Source organism: Caretta caretta, chromosome 1, assembly GCF_965140235.1.
Source record: "Caretta caretta isolate rCarCar2 chromosome 1, rCarCar1.hap1, whole genome shotgun sequence".
Taxonomy (NCBI): Eukaryota; Metazoa; Chordata; order Testudines; family Cheloniidae; genus Caretta; species Caretta caretta.
This window is the reverse complement of record NC_134206.1, coordinates 348,540,015-348,562,363: the sequence shown is the minus strand read 5'-3', so window position 1 is coordinate 348,562,363 and position 22,349 is coordinate 348,540,015. Positions and strand designations below refer to the sequence as shown.

The 22,349-nt window shown below is 47.9% G+C and overlaps 1 protein-coding gene across 3 annotated transcripts in view; it reads left to right on the top strand.

Moving 5' to 3' along the window:
* The first annotated feature begins 11,380 nt into the window (after window positions 1-11,380).
* ASB13 (ankyrin repeat and SOCS box containing 13) overlaps window positions 11,381-22,349 on the top strand; it is a 29,372-nt gene continuing 18,403 nt past the window's right edge. The window contains exons 1-6 of one of the 3 annotated variants that reach the window (XR_012666630.1): window positions 11,385-11,539; window positions 13,631-13,818; window positions 14,346-14,496; window positions 15,732-15,866; window positions 17,412-17,603; window positions 19,895-20,073. Coding sequence is in view for 2 of the 3 variants with exons in the window: in XM_075124568.1 (XP_074980669.1) it covers window positions 11,497-11,539; window positions 13,631-13,818; window positions 14,346-14,496; window positions 15,732-15,866; window positions 17,412-17,603; window positions 19,895-20,022 (837 nt within the window). In the remaining variant the exon portion in view is untranslated. Of the gene's footprint in view, window positions 11,540-13,630; window positions 13,819-14,345; window positions 14,497-15,731; window positions 15,867-17,411; window positions 17,604-19,894; window positions 20,441-22,349 lie in introns of those variants that run through there. The other 2 variants (XM_075124568.1, XM_075124569.1) reach the window with 2 other exon arrangements.

Here is a 22,349-nt window from a genome sequence, read left to right as displayed (position 1 = left end):
TCAAACGTAGCAGACAGCTGCTCCACCTCCACTCTGGCAGCAACTTTTCCCTCTTTGCCTCACAGATATTACAAAGCAAGCAGCTATAACCATTGGGATATTTTTCTGACTGCAATCCAGTCTTGTGAGTAAACATCGCCAGTGACCCTTCAATCTTCCAAAAGCACATTCAACTGTCATTCTGCACCTGCTGGGTTGGTTGTTGAATCTTTCCTTGGTGCTGTCGAGGTGGCCAGTGTACGGCTTCATGAGCCAGGAGTCCCAGAATCACTATGGGCATTTCAATGTCACCAGTGGTAATCCACTGGTCAGGACACAACGTCCTTGCTTGCAGCTTTCAGAACAGTCCTGTATTCTTAAACACATGAGCATAATGCACTTTCCCTGACCAGCCCATGCTCATATCAGTGAAGTGTCCCCAGTCATCCACCAATGTTTGTGTAACCCTAGAAAAGCAGCCCTTTCTGTTGATGTACGGCATAGCAGGAGACAATTAATGGCCCTGCGCACTTGCATGGCCCCCACTGTGGATTTTCCAACTCCAGAATGATTCCCATTGACTGGTAGCCATTTAGCGTTGCCAGCTTGCAGAGAGCAATCACCACTAGATTCTCAACTGTCAGTGCAGTTCTCATCCTGGTCTCCCTGCGCTGGAGGGCTGGGGTGAGCTCAGCACACAGATCCAGCAATGTCCCCTTTCACATCCAAAAGTTATACATCCACTGCTCGTCGTCCAAAACCTGCATCACAATGTGATCTCACCAGTCAGCGTTTGTTTCTTCAGCCCACAAGTGGCTCATCACCATCTGCAGCTGCTCCATGAATGCCACCAATAACTGTGAATGGTTTTTCACGATGTCTGTCTCCATGAAGAAATCAACATGTCCTCCATTGTTGGGGTACTTCCTGTGGATCTACGGATACCAGGAGAGCATGCCTGCCGTATTAACAATGCTCACGAGAACAGTGCAGAACTCTGTGAGCTCCAGGCTTCGGTCCAAGATGGCAGACAGCGACGAGTGCCAAGCGGTTTTGCGCTGCTTGAAAATGATGGGATATGGATGGCATTATGGGATGGAGAAAATTCAACAATGGGAACTTGGCCCTCCAGCTCCCAGGGATCCCTGCGTGACTCATTTCTACCTCAGAACACATTGTGAAAATTTCCGAAAAGGCCTTGCGCCGGACGGTGGCACGTGGCACTTGTGGTGCACCTCACTTTGCACTGATGCACGCAGTCCAGGTAAGTCAGGGCAGAGCCAACGCCAGCAGCTAAGTATACATGCGCACGAGCGATCTAATCTTTGGCAGCTGCACACTGACATAACTTGAATCAACCAATGTTTGTAGTGTAGACACGGCCAGAGATGGAAAAACCCTTCTGTCGGGTGTAGGCTTTGCCTATGTTATCGGGTTATGCCAGCGTACCTACGGGGACATCGCTAGGCTGGTATAGTCCCCTAAGACAAAAAACACCAGATGATACTGACAGATGGGCGAGCATAAAGTTTGTACCTCTCTTCCCCTTTTCCTTTGTGCTGTATGAACATGGCCTGAAAGATTTTGTGGGTTTTTTTAAAAGGTTCTGTCTGCTCTTTTTTTAAATTAGAAATTCAGGTTCTGTCTCACCTGGGAGTGCCTGTGGGTAGGTCTACACTGCAGCTGGGAGGTGTGATTCTCAGTCCGGGTAGACAGATGGGCTAGTTAGCATGCTAAAAATCACAGTCTGGATGTTGTGGCACAGGCTGCAGAAACATCCACCCTCCTGGATTGACCCTTTAGTGTGACCCTTTCTACGCATGCTGGGGCCATGTCTACTCTACAAAATTGCATCGACTTAGTTTACATCGCCATGCAGACACTGCAGTTATGAAATCGCTTTTCTGTGTGCCCACTTGGATCCTCATGTCGGTGACGCATATCCTCGCCAGGAGCACTTGTCTCAGTTGCATTGTCAGTGTGGGGCATTGTGGGACGGCTCCTGAAATCCAGTAACAGTCAATGTAAGTAACGCAGTGTCTACACGGACACTGCGACAACCTCACCACGTCGACCGTGACTCTGCACCGCGCAGGGAGACAGTGTTATTAAGTCAGCACAGAGAGGCACTTATGCCGGCAGGATTCAAATTTAAGTGAAGACACTTCCACAGCTCGGTTGACGCAGTGTAGACATAACCTGTAAGTATTCCAGGAGTGAAAGTTGAGCAATTTAGAGAGGAAGGAATTTTTAGTCAGCCTGTTTGAAACTTTGTCTTTTGTTTGTTTAACTCATATTTAGCTTTAATAAGGGGAGAAAGGAAACCTTTGATAACCATTCGTCTTACCCCCGCCCCCTTTCAGTTAAGGTGAGAGAACTAAAAAGGAGCAGCCTCTGAGTCATCCACAGATCCTTCTGCAGCAGCTGGGATAGCCAGATCTTTCCAAGTTACAAGAACAAGCAGAGGAAATCACACCTCTTTCAGGCCCACTTTGCACAATCCTAATGACGCAAGAAAGATCACAAGCCCTAGTACAGCCATTCTCAAATAGTGGGTTGGGACCCCAAAGTGGGTCGTGACCAATGTTCCCTCTAATTTTTTCCCATGCCTGTGCAGAATGAATTTTGTTATGTGCATGAATACGGAGGTGATGTGTGGCAGGGGTGGGGTCAAGAGGTTTGGAGTGTGGGAGGGGGCTCAAAGCTGGGGCAGAGGGTTGGAGTGCAGGGGTGAGGGCTCCGGCTGCATGTGCAGGCTCTGGGGTGGAGCCAAGGATGAGGGGTTTGGGGTGTGGGCTCTGGGGTGGGGCCGGGGCTGGGGGGAGAGGCGCCTCTCCCGGCCACAGCAGTTATGGGACTGGGAGAGTTCTCCTCTCTCCCTGTCGCAGCCCCAGAGCTGGGAGGGAGAGGTGTCTCTCCCCGTCGTAGCCCCGGGGCTGGGGGGGTTAAGTGTGTGGCCTTTGGTGGTGTCCTGCACGGCGTGCAGGCCCAGACCTTAGCGGGAACTTAGGTTGCGACCCTGTTTTAATGGTTTTAATGGTTTTAAAGGGCTGGCATTAGACTGGCTAGGGTCCAGAGCCAAAGCCAAATCCTGAGGCCCACCACCTGGATCTCAGGCTTCAGCTTTAGCCCTGGGCAGTTGGGTTCAGGTCATAGGCCCCCTGCCCAGGGATGAAACCCTTGAGCTTTGGCTTTGGCCTCCCCACTGGGGGTGGTGGGGCTAGGGCTTTGGCTTTGGCCATCCCCTCCCGTGGCGGCAGGGCTCAGGGGGCCTCAGGCTTCAGTCCCCCATTCCTGGGCTCATGTAGTACTTTTTGTTGTCAGAAGGTGGCGATGCAATGAAATTTGAGAATCCCTGCCCCAGTATTTTAAAATACACTGCTGGACACCTTTGTGGAGCATTGTCAGCTTAGAACAGATAGGATTTCCCTGTGGACAGGGTTTGGCCTATGATCCTTGAAGACAATGGCCACAAAAGAAAATCCTCATTGGTGGGTCATTGTAATCTGACAGTCTCCAGATGAGAAAGAGACCCATCAAGGCAACTGGCAGATGGGGAACCATGAGGAATTCAGATGCACATTTCCAACAGCCTTTGAAAAATACACCTGTCATGTCTGTGAAAAATTCACCTGTTTGCATAGAATCATAGAATCGTAGGACGGGAAGGGTCCTCAAGAGGTCACCTAGTCCAGTCCCCTGCACTCATGGCAGGACTAAATATTACCTAGACCATCCCTGACAGGTGTCTGTCTAACCTGCTCTTAAAAATCTCCAATGATGGAGATTCCACAACCTGCCTGGGGAATTTATCATGTGTGTGTGTAACCCACATCAGTTGGGTGTGGTGCTCCGTCCCCTCCGATGAAATGAGCTGTAGCTCATGAAAGCTTATGCTCAAATAAATTTGTTAGTCTCTAACGTGCCACAAGTACTCCTTTTCCTTTAGACCACCTAGAGATTGATGAATCTGCTACAGCCTTAGCTAAGAGGAGTGGTAGATATGCTGGAGGGGAGGGATAGGATACAGAAGGACCTAGACAAATTGGAGGATTGGGCCAAAAGAAATCTGATGAGGTTCAATAAGGATAAGTGCAGGGTCCTGCACTTAGGACGGAAGAACCCAATGCACAGCTACAGACTAGGGACCAAATGGCTAGGCAGCAGTTCTGCGGAAAAGGACCTAGGGGTGACAGTGGACGAGAAGCTGGATATGAGTCAGCAGTGTGCCCTTGTTGCCAAGAAGGCCAATGGCATTTTGGGATGTATAAGTAGGGGCATAGCGAGCAGATCGAGGGACGTGATCGTTCCCCTCTTTTCGACATTGGTGAGGCCTCATCTGGAGTACTGTGTCCAGTTTTGGGCCCCACACTTCAAGAAGGATGTGGATAAATTGGAGAGAGTCCAGCGAAGGGCAACAAAAATGATTAGGGGTCTGGAACACATGAGTTATGAGGAGAGGCTGAGGGAGCTGGGATTGTTTAGCCTGCAGAAGAGAAGAATGAGGGGGGATTTGATAGCTGCTTTCAACTACCTGAAAGGGGGTTCCAAAGAGGATGGCTCTAGACTGTTCTCAATGGTAGCAGATGACAGAACGAGGAGTAATGGTCTCAAGTTGCAGTGGGGGAGGTTTAGATTGGATATTAGGAAAAACTTTTTCACTAAGAGGGTGGTGAAACACTGGAATGCGTTACCTAGGGAGGTGGTAGAATCTCCTTCCTTAGAGGTTTTTAAGGTCAGGCTTGACAAAGCCCTGGCTGGGATGATTTAACTGGGAATTGGTCCTGCTTCGAGCAGGGGGTTGGACTAGATGACCTTCAGGGGTCCCTTCCAACCCTGATATTCTATGATTCTATGAGCCACATGGCTTTTAGCTCATGCAGTAGAGGCTCATAACACTGAGCTTTAGAGGTCCCAGGTTTGATGCTGACGAATGTACACAAAGGGCATTTCATTCCCCCAATCAACTGACTCTGTATCTTTAGCACGTACTCATTTGGGGGCAAAGTTATCTGGACTGCATATGAGTTTATTAGAAAGAAAACCCCATGTGCCTGGAAATGCTGTGGACTTGTTTGTAGGAGCCTCTAGCAATGGGATTGTGGCCCCAGGTCTGCTATGCATACCTGCTACACCTAATTGTCCTTCCCACCTGGAAGTTTGATCATCTGCTTCCAGGCCCCCTCAGAGGCCCAGAGAGACCCGGGCCACTTCCAGCTTTTGAGGCCCCTAGCCATAATAAAAATAAAAAATGACGACACATGAAAACAAAATAAGGCACTAAAATGTAACAATTCTCTACCTTTCAACACGCACTTGATCCAGCACCAGCCACTAGTAGTGGTTTGTTTATATAATCCGCTGATCTGAGAGGACACGTTTATCACGGTCTAATCTTGTGCCATCAGAACCGATATATTTTTATTAATATTTATGAATATTTTAAACTCTTTAATATGACAAAATCTATATCAGTTAACAAAAAAATTATGTCTTTTACCAAACCACATCTCTTATTTGCTTAAATTTGCAGCTCTAAACTGAGTGTGTCACATTTTGGTCCGATAGGGATGAGCATAAAAACAAGTTGCAAAACTTATCAAATGCCAAAAAATTAACAAGTGTTTAAATCTGAGGCCCCCTTTGAGCTTGAGACCCAGGCCAAATGGCCCTCCTGGCCCCCCCTCTGATTGGCCCTGTCTGCTTCCTAGTCCATGGGGGGTAGTGGTGGGGTGGTCTTTAGAGGCTGCAGAGCCTCACAAAGAAGTGGGGGGATTGGAAAAGACGAGAGGCATTTGCAGATAAGAGGCAGCAGCCAGGAGAGAAAGGTAGATGGGAGTTGTGAGACCCTGTTATAGCTGGAAAAGAGTTGGAGGGAACCGATCACATTTTATTTCACAAAGGGCTCCATTAAACCTCGGGCCAGCCCCAGCTAGCGTATTTCTATAGCGTCCATCACTGAAGCTTGTGAGCCCTGCCCAGAAATGCTTCTCATGCAGGGTGTGGTCTTCCTTATTGGTTCAGCATAGCGCTAGGTTTTGAGCAGAGATGGGCTGACTCAATCAAATCCCCAGATCCAGCCTTCCAACACCATATCTAGGTTTCCAGGCTAAACCTATCTCTATAATCTCAGATCCAAACACCGAATGAACCAAAACACCTCCTCAGGTGGGGAAGTTCAGAATTGCATTTACAAAGCCCCCAGGTCAGGACTGTTTGGATCTGGGGTTTTAGGTCAGGCTCTATCACTCATTTAAAAAAAAAAAAAAAAAGCAAAATAATATAGAGCTCATTTGCATTTCTCATTCAGCCACTCACAACCAGTCCTGTTCTAATGCAGCACACGGATCCCTTGATACTGTTCCCCCAGTGTTTCAAATGAGGCGTAGATTCCTGAGGTTCTTTATAGGAGTCACTGTGAGAACCAACCAGTGGCTTGTATGGAGCTTCTGGGCATCAGACGAGGATCGGGAGCTGGTAGCTAACTCAGAACTGATGCTACAGTTGCTGGTGATCACTTTGTGGGTAGCGACCTACGGACTGAGACCCTCTGGTTTAGTACAAGACAGAGCTGTGTATAAAGAGTGACATTCCCACTCACCTCTAGCTTATTGTTATGTGCATAGGGAAAGAAACAAGTCCTCTACCCAAGACACACAATGAAAAGCAGAGGACTTAGTTTGTCTAGCATGTCCCCTTCCCCAAAGATCCACTATCTATCTCGTGGACAGGAAATACCAACTGGCCACTGCTACCTCTCCCCACTTTCTCCATAAAGCCATCCAATTTCCCTGTACGATTCTGATCCTGCAGGCCTCAGAATTCACTTGGAATTTTGCCAGACTACAGTCTAAATTTGGCCCAAGTAAGACCTGTAGGTTTATTGGTGTGGGAGGGTGGGGAGAGGTTGGGGCGGGGCGGGGGGTACTGTTTTGTTTTTACCTATTCAGAGCAAGCCCCTCTGAAATAAAGCTGGTAAATAAAACATTCAAGAATCTTCTCCAGCAAGGGTTGCGAGCAGGCAGTTTCATTTAGACCAGTGGTTCTCAAACTTTTGCACTGGTGATCCCTTTCACACAGCAAGCCTTTGAGTGCGACCCCCCCACCTTATAAATTAAAAACACTTTTTTACATATTTAACACCAAGATAAATGCTGGAGGCAAGCGGGGTTTCGGGTGGAGGCTGACAGCTCGCGACCCCCCATGTAATAACCTCACGACCCCCTCAGGGGTCCCAACCCGCAGTTTGAGAACCTCTGATTTAGCCTGTGCTGAGTGTTTACCACCTGTTTTCTGAGCATCCAGATCAGCTACAGATTTATTGCAAAGGACGGAGTCCAGATGAGTATTCCTTCTTGAGGAATAGTTTATTCCTTCCTCCCCCAAGCATCCTGCTTATCACATGCTCACTGTGTGCCTAGCTAGTTATGCACACCATATTTTAAATGCATAAATACTTGTTTGTCAAGATTCCTTCTTTCCTCTGCTCCTTGAGAAAGGCCCTGAAGCCCTGCCTGTTCCATGCAGTATCCATTACAGCTGCCTGGAACACACCTCACTTCGGGTTTGCTGTAAATAGTATTGTACTTTGATTGCCGTTTTGCCGTTTGCTCCACTCAAAGTGCCACATATGTGTCCAATGCTATATAACAGTTAAGACTTCCAGTTTTCAGTTTCTAGTCTTATTCATTTCTGGCGTCTATTTCTGGCTGCTTGGTCACTTCCTTGGCAAATCAGCTTTTTGATTGTTGTGAAAACACAGATTTCAGCGGAAATCATTTGTTTCAGCAGCAGAGAAATAAGCCCCAAAGTTAAAAAAAAACTTGTAAGAGCTCTTTTAAAACAGTGTTGTTATCTGGGTTCTCACACTGCCAAAAATCACGCACCACTTCTTGTTGCCACCAAGAAGTGAGCCAAAGAGGACATGAATATGATGTGACACAGGTTGCCTTTTACAGTGGCCAGCATGTGAATTCTGCTTTGCCGTTTTCTGTGTTTTTCTCAGTACTTATTGTTTAAAAGTAGATTCTTGAAAAGTTTCAATCTGGGTTGGTTAACCAATTGTTTTCAGTTTGAACCAAAACCCAGCGTCTCTAACAACACAGTATGTAGTGTTTACTTAACACTTTCTAAACATTAACTTAGCACTCCTTCTCAGGCATGAGATCAGAATAAGAGGTGACTCAAATTCCTTCCAAAACACAAGCCCCATCCACTGATGAAGCCACAATGAAATGCTGCCCAAATTAGATTGTTCAAATGTTAATTTGCTTGACCCACTTCTTTCTTGTGTACTTTGATCAGCAGTGAAATAGTTAATAAAGTTAACATTTAAATTGCCATCATTAAGCTTCAGTGTTAATGTAAAATTGAGGTAAATGAGAGCAATTCACACTCCCCTCTGAGCTCATTCAGGCTGCCTGCAGACTCAGGCAGACAATGCTGCACCAGTGTCTATTATGAAAGGCTAGAGCAGTGGTTCTCAACCTTTACCATTGTGGGCCACATATGCGTTATCTGGGCCCCATCCACACAATATATACTACAGTAACTCCCCACTTAACTTCCTCTCGCTTAACGTTGTTTCGATTTTACGTCCCTGCTCCATTACAGAACATGCTTGTTTAAAGTTGTGCAACGCTCCCTTACAACGCTGTTTGGCCGCCTGCTTTGTCCACGGCTGGCAGCCCCCCTATCAGCTCCCCTACGCCCCCCCCCCAGTGCCTCCCGCCCACTAGCAGACCCCGCGGATCAACGCCTTCCCCCTGCTGCCCCCAGCCTCCTGCCCGTGGCAATCAGCTGTCTTGCAGCGATCAGGAGGGAGGGGGGAGGAGCGAGGACAAGGCGTGTGGAGCCAAGGGGGAGGAGGTGGAGTGGGGGGGGAGAAGAGGTGGGTTAAGGGTGGGGGCTTGGGGGAAGGGGTGGAGTGGGCGGGCTGAGGGTTGACCCCTCCGCCCCCAGCAAAGTCGGTGCCTGTGCTTGCAAGAACAGCAAGAGGAGCAGGGGGACAATCCACCCTCTTCCACTCTCTGACTCCACCACCTCAGCCAAGCTTCATAGTCAGCGTTGATGACTGTAGTGTTAAATTGTTTCTTTAAAATTGTTTAAAACTTATACCTTATCAACTTGCTTGTTTAAAATTGTTTAAAATGTACCTAATGCCTTTTGTCTGGCAAAAAAAAAATTTTCCCTGGAACCTAAACTCTCCCCCTCTCCACCCATTTACATTAATTCTTATGGGGAAATTGGATTCGCTTCACATCGTTTCACTTACAGTTGATTTTTCAGGAACAGAACGACCACGTTAAGTGAGGAGTTACTGTACCTGTATGGCCCTGAGGATGTCACATGGGCCGCAGCTGTGGGTTGATTGGGCCACAGGTGGCCTGCGGGCCATGGGTTGAGAACCACTGGGCTAGAGATTATTTTTTTTAAATGAAAGTTTCGACTGTGGCCCACAACATGGAAGCCTTCAGTGAGAAATGGTTGTGCTTGAAGGACTCAATCCAAAGCTGCTCAGCACCTTGGAGGATCTAGTCCCCAGTTGCCATGAAGGAACCCAACCCGTCCACTGATTTTCAAATACCTCCATGAGGAAGGTACCATAAGTAGGTAATATCCTCATTTTACTGAGGAGGCCCCCATTGGGTCAGACTAATGGTCCATCTAGTCCAGTACCCTGGCTTTGGACCATTGGTCTGACCCATTTTGATGGATAATACTGATGTTTATTTTTAAGTTATTGGGTTTTTTTAAAAGATTTTTATTTCTTTAAATTTTCATAATTGTGGGAACTTATGGGAGGGCCAGAAAATAGAGGGGGTGGGGTTTAGACACTATCTATTTAATGACAGTAGATGTTGATGTCCAAAAAGTTAAAGTTTTATAACTGTGAAACCATAAACTGTGAATTTCACAGGTCAAAAATATACCAAGTAAATATCCTTAAATCAAACTAGGCTTGAATAAAGACTGGGAGTGGATGTGTCATTACACAAAGTAAAACTATTTCCCCATGTTTATTCCCCCTCTCCTCCCTCCCCCGTTCCTCACACGTTCTTGTCAACTGCTGGAAATGGCCCACCTTGACTATCACTACAAAAGGTTTTTTTTCTTTCCTGCTGATAACAGCCTTACCTGATCATTCTCGTTACAGTGTGTATGGTAACTACCCATTGTTTCATGTTCTCTGTGTATATAAAATCTCCCCACTGTATTTTCCACTGCATGCATCCGATGAAGTGGGCTGTAGCTCATGAAAGCTTATGCTCAGATAAATTGGTTAGTCTCTATTGGAGCCACTCACTCTCCTGCTGAAAGTTTGAGAGTGAGTTTGTGTGTGGGGGGGCGGAGGGTGAGAAAACCTGGATTTGTGCTGGAAATGGCCCAACTTGATTATCATACACATTGTAAGGAGAGTGATCACTTTAGATAAGCTATTACCAGCAGGAGAGTGGGGTGGGAGGAGGTATTGTTTCATGGTCTCTATGTATATAATGTCTTCTGCAGTTTCCACAGTATGCATCCGATGAAGTGAGCTGTAGCTCACGAAAGCTTATGCTCAAATAAATTGGTTAGTCTCTAAGGTGCCACAAGTACTCCTTTTCTTCATGTTCCTATAGAGACACCAACCAACCATGGGCCTGATTTGCCACTGCCAGCCACATAGTGTACTGTATTCAGAGTAACAGCCGTGTTAGTCTGTATCTGCAAAAAGAAAAGGAGGACTTGTGGCACCTTAGAGATTAACCAATTTATTCGAGCATAAGCTTTCCTGAGCTACAGCTCACTTTGTCGGATGTATGCAGTGGAAAATACAGTGGGGAGATTTATATACACAGAGAACATGAAACAATCATGCCAGTGCAAATTGAGTATCAAACAGGGAGCTCTTCAAAGAGATTTAGGCATGTAACTCCCATTGGTTTCAGTGGGAAGTAGGTCCTGTGGCTGTCTCTTAACTCTGGGCCCGCGGCACCTTCCATGCTGGGACCCTGACTGCAGCTGGGGCTTCCCGCTGTCACCCTGACACAAATCAGGGATAAGGACAATAATGATTTAAAAAATAATAATAATTAAAGAGAACCCAGGAGTCCTGGCTTCCGGCTCTGTGCTGCAGGCAGGGCTCGGTGAGTGTTTTGGATTGGTTCCCCGGCAGGGACCTATGCCCTCACGCCCGTGCACGGTGCATTACTCCGAAAGCCGCCGCAGGGAGGTTTGCAGCTGGGCCCGGGGCCAGCACCGCATCCCGTGCAAAGCGCCCGGCCGCCCGCCGGCGGCAGGGGGCAGCACCAGAAAACTACAAGTCCCAGAGGCCTTTGCGCCGGCCCTTTGGCCCCGCCCCCGGCTCTGACGCAGGTAGGCTGAGCAGAGGGGGGGTGGTCACCCAGCGCCGGAGCCGCACGCGCGGTGGTCGGGGTCCGGGTCCGCGAGCCGGGGGGGGAGGGATCAGCCCCCGCCCCTCAGTGAGCAGGGGCTGCTGGGACTTGTAGTTCGGGGCCGGGCCAGCCGCGGGCCATGGAAGGGTCGCTAGCCAGCGGCTCCAGGCTGGGGGAGGTCGGTGAGTGAGTCCTGCACCCTGCGAGGGGGGAGATTTTGGGGGGGGCTCTTCTCCCAGTGGAGGGGAAAAGGGTGATTTGGGGGGCAGGGGGCTTGTCCCCCAGGAGGATGGGGGGAGCGCCTGTTCCCATTCGGGGTGGCCCCTGCGACCTAGGAGTGGGGGTGCCTGCTTCTGGGGCGGAAGGGGGGAGTGATGTGGGGAGGCCCTGCTCCCTGGGGAAGGAGGGAGGGGAGCCATTGGGGGCCAGGGGCTCTGCTCCCTAGGGAGGGCCAGGGGTGCCTCGGGAGGAATTTGCAGAGCCCCAAGAAGACCTGTGGGGGTAGGGGGGAGAGCCCCTGCCCCCGTGACACGCTCTCCTGCAGGGCAGGACGATTCCGAGCAGAATGAAGGACGTTGTACGCCCGGGTGCTGGGGCGTATCCCCACGCTGCAGCGGACGCAATGCACCTGCTCCGGGGTGCCATGGTGGGTTAGGAGCAGCGATCTGCAGGGACTCGGGTGGGCTGGCAGCCGCAGGTCGGGGTCCCGCTGGTGCCAGATGCCTTGAGCGGCTGCACCGCACCGTTCGGAGCGTCCGCGCTGCCGTGTAGTTGTGCACACAAGGCTACAATGAGCAGGCTCGGTTTTCCGGGAGCTGAACGGCCCTATCTGTGTCGCGAGAATAATGGCCTTCAGCCACGGGCAGCGTGCTTTTCTTCTTTGGCTCCGGAATGGCCCGTCTCACCTCCAGCCCTGCTGCTAGCCGGGGAGGGCTGCTCCTTAGCAAACAGCCTGCCCTCTCCTGGGCCAGGTTCCCCTCTCACTTACAGCGATGTAAATCAGGATTATTGCCATTAAACACAAAATATCTTTCCCCCGAGTGGGGTGAGGAAATGGAGGTCCCAAAAGACTACAGCGTATAGGTGTGCTGTGAAAACACCAAAACCCTTAATAACAGAAAAGAAGAACTAAGGATTAGGGCAACAATGCACCCACGGTGTAAATGCATCATATTTGCTGCTTTTTGCGGCAACGTTCATGACTCTGCAGCTTTGCATTGAGCAGCGGAGCTTCAATCCAGTAGCAGATACAGCTGGACAGTTTACAGGGAGGGTCCAGCCTTTTCCATGATGTGGGCACCTCCACGGGCAACATGCAGACCAGACATCATCTGTGTGGCATGACCTCACGTGTACGGGGTGTGCAAGGTCAGGCTGCGCGGTGGGTGCCGTTTTGTGGCCGGCCGAGGTGCCGTGCAACTGTGCTCGAGGCCCATGTCCCTGAAAAGGTTGGAGCACCCTGATACACGCTCATTAAAACCCCCTGCGAGGCAGGCTTGTCACCACCTCACCTTAAATCTCTTCACCCTGCCTTCCCACCCCTGGCACCATGGAGTGCTTGCTTCTCAGGGGCTGTGTGGAAGGGCATTTCAGCATGGGGCCTATAGCATGTTGTTCTTCTTGGTGCCCTGGTAGTGGCTTTTATGCACACAGCTCCACCATGCAGGTTACTTCTGCCCTTAGCACCAGTAATCTGTGGAGGGGCCATATGTGGCGATGCTTGGAGAGGAGGAAGAATTGCATGAAAACACAGCAGCAGCTGACTGAAGACAAAATGCAAATTAATGCTACTGGCTTCTTTTCCGAGGATTTGGGATGTGTCGTCCCCATTTGAATAGAGGCAGAATGCGTCCTGTTAAAAGGCATCACATCTAGATTGAAAGAGCCCAGGGCTGTTCTGCGTTTGTCACTAACTCTATAAGCAAAATACACTTAGGCAGAGACACTGCTGCCTTTGTTTCATACAGCAACCATTTTAATAACCGTAATACTGTGTAGTCAGAGAGCACATTCACACAAGGATTGCAACACATTTGACAAATAGTAATGAAACCCTCCAGTATTCCAGCTTTTATACATGGGGTCCTGGTAGCACACAGAAGTGAAAGTGACTTACCCAGGGCTATGCACTGAGTCATTAGCAGAGGTGGGACTAGAACCCCCAAACGCTTAGTTTCTTATTCAAGCCACTGGCCCATGCTCATTCTCCTCCCAATAAAGCGAGTTGTCTCCAGCCCACAGACTATCATTCACATTCTCTCCTTTCTCCCCAGGCTTCTGGGCTGATAGGACGCCTGTTCATGAAGCAGCCAGGAGGGGAGAGATCCTGCAGCTGCAGCAGCTGATAGCAAATGGTGCCTGCGTAAACCTGGTCACTTACGACTCTATCACCCCCTTGCATGAGGCGAGCCTGCGTGGTCAGACGCAGTGTGTGAAACTCTTGCTTGCTGCAGGGGCCCAGGTTTGTAATAAATTCGAGGGTTCCTTCCCTGTCCCCCCGGCCTTTTGCTCTTGATTACCCTTCTACAAATCCAATTCAATAAGTGACATTATGTCCCCTGAAGGGGAAAATTTTTAGCTGTGCTGTCCTTGCTATGGGCCAAGCCTTCGCTGAAATCAGTGGGACGTGAGGTTCTTATAGAGTCACAGTTGAGTCTTGCCCTTCTGGATCAGTGCACGTCAGCCGTGCTATCCAAAGTGATCACTAAGTGGCCTAGGGAGCAGCAGGAAAAGCAACTGGAGTGGATTCTCTGGCAAGTTTTGTATTTTATTGCTATGTTCCTTTTAGTACTTCCCTTAGCTCTGTTCTAGGAACAAAAGACCTGGCTCACTTTAGAGTGACGGGATCATACTCAAGCTAGGTTGGTGACAATATCCACCGGCTGGTTCCTGCCTTTTGCAGGGTTAGAGAGTGTGTGTTAAAGACCTAGGCAAGCGAGCACTGGCATACAGCTGCCTCTGAGTCAATACTATCTTTCGGCCTTCTAGGTAGATGCCAGGAACATAGATGGCAGCACTCCGCTCTGTGACGCTTGTGCGTCGGGCAGTATTGAATGTGTGAAAGTGCTCCTGTCCCATGGAGCGAAGGTGAATCCTCCGCTCTACACGGCATCCCCTCTCCATGAAGCCTGCATGAATGGTGAGCCCGCAAGATCCACACTCACACCCATGGCAGCTGCAAAGGGCCTGAAATAACCGTAAGATTCCGTTGTTCATCAGACTGTAACAGCTGGAAAGTATCTCCTGTCGTCTCTTTTTGTTAAGATTAGTTGTGTGGTTTTAAGGCCCATTGTGTCAGGAGAGATCCTGCTGAAGTCGGAATGAAAAACTCTGCGGGACTGGGCAAATAAAGAAATTGTAGGTATAAGGCAGTTGGACACCATGTGATGGACACAATAGAAAATCCTAGCTAGGTAGGACAACAACTTCCATTATTTGTTAATGTAGCCCGGAAGAAGTCCCTACGTTGGGCCCACCCCATGACCTCTCCGTTTGTTACACTCCCATCAAAATCAGATTTGAGTCGAGGGAAGGTTGATCTTCCAGTGAAGGTGCTGGACTGGAACTCAAGACCAGTGATTAGTTCCCAGATCTGGCATAGACTCCCTGTGTGACCTTGGCCAAGTCTCTTATTTCCTCTGTGCTTCACTTTCCCCCTCTGTACATTGGGTGTGATAACACTTCCTTCACCCACCCTTTGCCTGTCCCGTTGGATTGTATGATGTTAGAGGCAGGGGTTATCTCCCACTGTGAGGTCACTGGGAGCTGTCAGGTGCTTAGCACTTTTGAAAGTCTGACATGTGCTTAAATAGCTAATGTTAGGCTCCTAATTTTTGAAATCCTTGGCATGAGCACTCTTATGAAGGTTCAGCCCGGTTAGATGACTCAGTCCATCCCCCTTGGAGCATAGTCTGCCCAAGTTTAGCTGAGTCTAGCTTCAAAGGACTCGAGCAACAGGGCTTCTACCTCTTCCTATGGATGACCGTGTCACTGTCCGTTAGATTTAGCCCAACAGGGAAAAATACACCCAAGCCTTTGCGCTTAATGTCCCAAATGTTAATGGTACTCTTAGGGTAGGTCTACACAGCATGGGCTAGCCTGCCGGGGTTAGCTTAGATCCAGCCAGCATGGATAACAGTACCAGTGAAGACAGCGCAACGCGGGCTTCAGCACCGGTAGTACAAGCTTGGTGTAGACCCTGGGTACATACTTGGGTTACAATCCACTGCGGGGTCTTCAGTGCTGTTACTGTGCTAGTTGGATTCAAGCTCGCTTCTGCAGCATACACATACTCTTAGGCCAAGCTGAGACAAAGCACGTGGAAGTTCCCCTCAAAGCCAGGCTGTTTCCCACTGATCAGTTCTCTTTTCAAAGGGAGTTCGGCCTGCGTGCAGCTCCTGATAGACGTCGGTGCGAACCTGGAGGCCCACGATTGCCACTTCGGAACCCCTCTGCATGTAGCCTGTGCCCGGGAGCATCTGGATTGTGTGAAGTTACTGCTCAATGCCGGTATGGCACACCGGAGGTGTTGGTTTCAGTGTACGCAGTACCTAGTGGCGATGTTTGTGCGATGCTCACTTCTTGTATCTGTTCTTGGGCTCAGAAGAGAAAAGTTATTTTAGAAGAAGTTTATTAATTCACGGAGCCCTTGAAATGGACATGATTATGTCCTCAGAGTGTCTGCCAGACAAAATAAATATATACAGAAGGGCTTTTCTTCTGGGCAAAGCAATGCACCTATTTAGCCATTTTTGGAAGGCTTCCAGCTTAGGCAGATTAATATCCGTGTCATAAACTCTCCTGTTTAGTTCAGTGGCATTTAGCTGTTCCTATTTTGTTAATAACCAAACCATTCCAGCATCCTAGAATAATGTCTCAATGCACTCTTAATAATGGTGTTGGATCAATATTGGTAATTTTTTTTTTAAGGTTGAAGATAGAGGAGAGCTGGAAAGAGAGACATATTGGGGTTTGATGTACAACAAAACATTAGGTCCCTGGTGTGATTTGATTGGAGTTACACCAGAGATGGATTCGGCCAGGGGATATTCAAGTAACATTGCATGCTCCAAGTTTCACATCCAGGGTCCCTGGCCGTAGGAACCAGAGCTAGTTCTGAGTCAAATCACCAGAGCCAAGCACCTCCGAACTTTGTTGACGTTTTGGTATGGATTTGGACTTTGTGTCTTGGGTCCGTCCTTGTCAGGAACTCATGTGACCCGCAGTATCCACCTATCAGTTCAATAGAAAGGGTAGCAGGAAGAGATGGGGGAGTGAGGATACCCTTCTGGCTTGAGTTTACCTGTTCACACTTTCTTAGCAGAAATGAGAACGAACAAGATTTGGTAAACGGTTGATGCATGCTGAAGGGCATCTAGATCTCCAGATCTCAAAATCCCAGCGTAACGAGATGTTTCTGTTAAAATGACCAGCACTTAAATAGTTAACAATGCGGACATCAGTAAGTTTCAGATTGAACAACCCATTGAGAAGAACTGGGCAGTTCCTAGCTGGTTTCAGACTGTGTAGACTCAGGACAGCAGCACTGCATAGGTTACATTCTGAAGCTTGTTTTCATAGCTATATCAGCTAACAATCTCGATGTAAGGAAAACATACGCCTGCTAAAATACATGAGGTGCTAACTCTAACTACTGGCTCAAGCCTGGTCTATACTTAAACGTAGGTCAAAATAGCTGCGGTGCTCAGGGGTGTGAAAAATCCATGTCCCTGAGTGCCGTAGCTATCTCTGACCTAACCCCCAGCTAGGTTGACAGATCTACCATCACTTGGGGAAATGGAATTCCTACAGCGATGGAAAAATCCCTTCTGTCACCACAGGACATACACTGCAGGGTTATGCCACTGTAGCTTCGGCGCCGTAGCTATGCCGCTATAGTGTAGACAGTCCCTTGGTCTTTCAACTGATTGGTGGAACCTCATTTAGAGGCTTTACACCAATTGAGTGGTAATTTGGTCAGGTAAGAGATGACTTAACCAGAGTAAAGGTGGCTATATCGGGGCCTTAATAAACTCATTTTGTTTATGCTCCCAGGGGCAAATGTGAATGCAGCTAAACTTCACGAGACAGCCCTTCACCATGCAGCCAAGGTGAAAAATGTGGATCTGGTACAGATGCTGGTTGAATTTGGAGGAAACATTTATGCCCAGGACAACCGAGGGAAGAAACCATCCGACTACACGTGTAGGAGCAGCCAGACTGCTAAGTGCTTGGAATACTATGAAAGTAAGTGGGGCTCGGTCCCATCTCCCACAGCTGTGCTAGAATTCATTTCCTCTTCCGCAGGCTGGGTCATCATAATGGTCCTTTCCTGCCTTAAAATCTATACATCTTAGGGCTGCCATTTTCTCCCCATCTCATAATCTGCTTGTTCCTCATGGAACTGGAAAAGGTTAAGAAAAGGGCAACAAAAATGACTAGGGGTATGGAACAGTTTCCATATGAGGAGAGATTACTAAGACTGGGACTTTTCAGCTTGGAAAAGAGACGACTAAGGGGGGATATGATTGAGGTCTATAAAATCATGACTGTTGTGGAGAAAGTAAATAAGGAAGTGTTATTGACTCCTTCTCATAACACAAGAACTAGGGGTCACCAAATGAAATGAATAGGCAGCAGGCTTAAAACAAGCAAAAGGAAGTATTTCTTCACACAGTGCACAGTCAACCTGTGGAACTCCTTGCCAGAGGATGTTGTGAAGGCGAAGCCTATAACAGGGTTAAAAAAAGAACTAAATAAGTTCATGGAGGATAGGTCCATCAATGGCTATTAGCCAGGATGGGCAGGGAGGGTGTCCCTAGCCTCTGTTTGCCAGAAGCTGGGAATGGGCGACAGGGGATGGATCACTTGATGATGATCTGTTCTGTTCATTCCCTCTGGGACACCTGGCACTGGCCTCTGTCGGAAGACAGGATACTGGGCTAGGTGGACCTTTGGTCTGACCCAGTATGGCTGTTCCTATGTTCTTATTCTGTTCTCCTGCGTAATAGTCTTTCCTCTAGCTGGGAGACAAGGTGGGTGAGGTAATATCTTTTATTGGACCAACTTCTGTTGGTGGAAGGGAGACGCTTTTGAGCTTTGCTTAGCTCTTCCTCTGGCCTGTGAACCTACTGCGTTCCTTTGGTGCTCAGCTCACACTAAGTGGGGGAGTTCACACCTCTTCATTGCTGTGGCCGTCACATGTCAATTCCGTGACCCCTCTGGACCAGGAGTCTGGTGACCCGTCTCAAACTGTTCATCTCTGCATGGGAACCTGGTGCTGTCCCACACCGAGCTTCCCATGAGAATAGGTTAAAGCATGTAAGAGTGTGCACCATGAAGGGTGGAAGAAGAGGAAGTGTGTGCGTTTGTGTTTGTTTCAGTTTGAAACACACCTGGATTGGGGCCTGGGAGGCACCTCCTCTAACATCAAAAATTAGAGACCTAAATGGAAAAATTGTGATTTATTTAAAATCCAGCATCTGATTCTTTGTTTGTTTGAATTCTCTCTCCACATGCAATTCTCTCATGCCCACCTTTAAAGGGAACAGATTAGCCTCTCTCTCATTAATATTATTCTCTCTCTTGCTTGTGACCCTAAGCAAGAGGGAATCGGCATTTTGCTGATTATCCCCAACCTTCCCACAAGATTACAAAGAAGTGGTACGGCCTGCTAGGGAGCGAGCACCTCAAGGTTCTTTCCCTGGAATCCAGTCTCAAAGAACAGGGTAAAGGTTCCTCCCACTTCTCCCGGCTGAGCTGTGCCTCTGAGAGCCAGCCCCACGCAGTACTGTCATGCAGTCAACGAAGAGAAGAGCCTCTGGTCTGGTACCCGCCCGCTGAATGATCCCGGAGTGCTGCAGTAGGGAATGATGTTGCATTGTTTGTGGGTGCGGTGAGCAGGAACTGCTGGCTGGGAGTGTGGGTGTGGTAGTGAGTGAGATTTGAAATTGAGCCGTTACCACCGCTTTTCCGTGCACTGCGAAGCCCATCTGGAATCCTGTGAACTCTGCGGATCCCGTCGAGGCCTGGTGTAAGCGGAAACAGCCTCGTGACTTTGATGGGAGCTGTGCCGGCTGAGTTTGGCCTCCATCCATAGGCACCGACTTTTACTTTTCCCCGGGGGTGCTGTGCCCTGAGGCCCCGCCCTCACCCCGCCCCTTCTCCCAGGCCCCGCCCTCACCCCGCCCCCTCACACAACGCTCCACCCTCACTCCGCCACTTCCCACTCCCCCCTCCCCCCAAGACCCCCTCCCACCCGCTGCTCACTGGTTTCCACTCTCCCGCAAGCCGCTCCCTGAGCTGCCAAACAACTATTTGGCAGTGCAGCCTATCAGGTGATCGGCAGCACTGCCGAACAGCTGTGGCTGGTGGATGCTGAGCGTCTGCTATTTTTTTTTCCCATGGGTGCTCCAGCCCCAGAGCACCCACACAATCGGCACCTTTGTCGGTCTGTGAAGAGTTCTGCGCTTGGCAGAATTAAGAGCCTTCTGCCGAGCTGGCACAGTGACGCTGCTGATTTTTTTTTGTCGTTTCAGAAATGCCCCTGAGTTTGTCGCAGCTCTGCAGAGTTAGCCTGCGGAAAGCCACCGGCCAGCAAGGGCTGGCGAAGATTGCCAAGTTAAATATTCCTCTGCCATTAATGAAATACCTCTCGTACAACTGACCGAAAGAAGGCGACCTTGCAGGACGATATCGTTAGACCCCACAAGATGAAGTATCTTGAATCTTTCTCTCTCTCTCTGTCTCCCTCCCTTCCCCTCCCCATAAGAAGTCCCTTTAATTTAAGTTAATTTATGTAAGTACTGTTTCTGAGGCAGCACATCCCCCGGCATCCCATCATGTGACTGAGAGTTTTGACAAAGACAATAACTTAGATCTTGTGTAGATCCAGGCTTTTAGCTAGTAATTAGGGCTGTCAAGCGTTTAAAAAAAATTAATTGCGATTAATCGTGCGATTATTTTTTTTAATTAATCGCGCTGTTAAATAGTAATAGAATACTATTTATTTAAATATTTTTGGATGTTTTCTACATTTTCAAATATATTGATTTCAGTTACAACACAGAATACAAAGTGTACAGCGCTCACTTTATATTTATTTTTGATTACAAATATTTGCACTGTAAAAAACAAAATAAATAGTATTTTTTCAATTCACCTCATACAGGTACTGTAGGTGCAGTCTCTTTATCATGAAAGTTGAACTTACAAATGTAGAATTATGTACAAAAAACCTCTGCATTCAAAAATAAAACAACATCAAACTTTAGAGCCTACAAGTCCACTCAGTCCTACTTCACCCAATCGCTCAGACAAACAACTTTGGTTCCAATTTGCAGGATATAATGCTGCCCTCTTCTTATTTACAAGATCACCTGAAAGTGAGAACAGGCATTCGCATGGCACTGTTGTAGCCATCGTTGCAAGATATTTATATGCCAGATACGCTAAGGATTCGTATGTTCCTTAATGCTTCAACCACCATTCCAGAAGACGTGTCCATGCTGATGACGGGTTCTGCTCGATAACGATCCAAAGCAGAACAGTCTGACGCATGTTCATTTTCATCATCTGAGTCAGATGCCACCAGCAGAAGGTTGATTTTCTTTTTTGGTGGTTCTTGTTCTGTAGTTTCCGCATCGGAGTGTTGCTCTTTAAGACTTTTGAAAGCATGCTCTACACCCTGTCCCTCTCAGATTTTGGACGGTACTTCAGATTCTTAAACCTTAGGTCGAGTGCTGTACCTATCCTTAGAAATCTCACATTGGTACCTTCTTTGCGTTTTGTCAGATCTGCAGCGAAAGTGTTCTTAAAACAAACATGTGCTGGGTCATCATCTGAGACTGCTATGACATGAAACATAGAGCAGAATGCGAGTAAAACAGAGCAGGAGATATACAATTTTCCCCCAAGGAGTTCAGTCACAAATTTAATTAACACGTTTTTTTTAACGAGCGTCATCAGCAGGGAAGCATGTCCTCTGGAATGGTGGCCGAAGCATGAAGGGGCATACGAATGTTTAGCATATCTGGCAAGTAAATACCTTGCAACGCCGGCTACAAAAGTGCCATGCAAATGCCTGTTCTCACTTTCAGGTGACATTGTAAATAAAAAGCAGGCGGCATTATCTCCTGTAAATGTAAACAAACTTGTTTGTCTTAGCAATTGATTGAACAAGAAGTAGGACTGAGTGGACTTGTAGGCTCTAAAGTGTTACATTGTTTTATTTTTGAGTGCAGTTATGTAACAAAAAAAAATCTACATTTGGAAATTACACTTTCATGATAGAGATTGCACTACAGTACTTGTATGGGGTGAATTGAAAAATGCTATTTATTTTTTATAGTGCAAATATTTGTAATAAAAAATAAATATAAAGTGAGCACTCTACACTTTGTAATCTGTTGTAGTAGAAATCAATATATTTGAAAATGTAGAAAAACATCCAAAATATTTAATAAACTTCAGTTTGTATTCTATTGTTTTAACAGTGCGATTAATCACGATTAATTTTTTTAATCACAGTTAATTTTTTTGAGTTAACCGTGTGAGTTAACTGTGATTAATCGACAGCCCTACTAGTAATCTTTTTACACTAGAGATTCTGCCAGACCGCTACCCCCATTGGAGTCTACTCTACAATGCCTTTTGCTCCTGAAGGGGTAATGGCGAATCAGAAAGGTAGTAGGGGATAATTATCTGGGTGCCCTAATTAGACACAAATTCCACTTTTAGGCCAGAGGCTGTCAGCAGGCCTCCCAAGTCATGCAATGCAACTCTCGGCAGGCCTCATCCAGAGCCCATCACCATCTCTGGGTGTCTTTCCAGTGACTTCATTGTATCTGCTTTCATAGTTTTGGAGGTGCGGCCTACTGAGATAACAACCAATCCCAGCATGCAGTGCTCCATCTGGATCTGAGCGACCAGCCTGATGGCAGCTGCAGCCATTTCAATTTGATGTAAAAGTAGTTTCAGCTCACTGATTCTGGC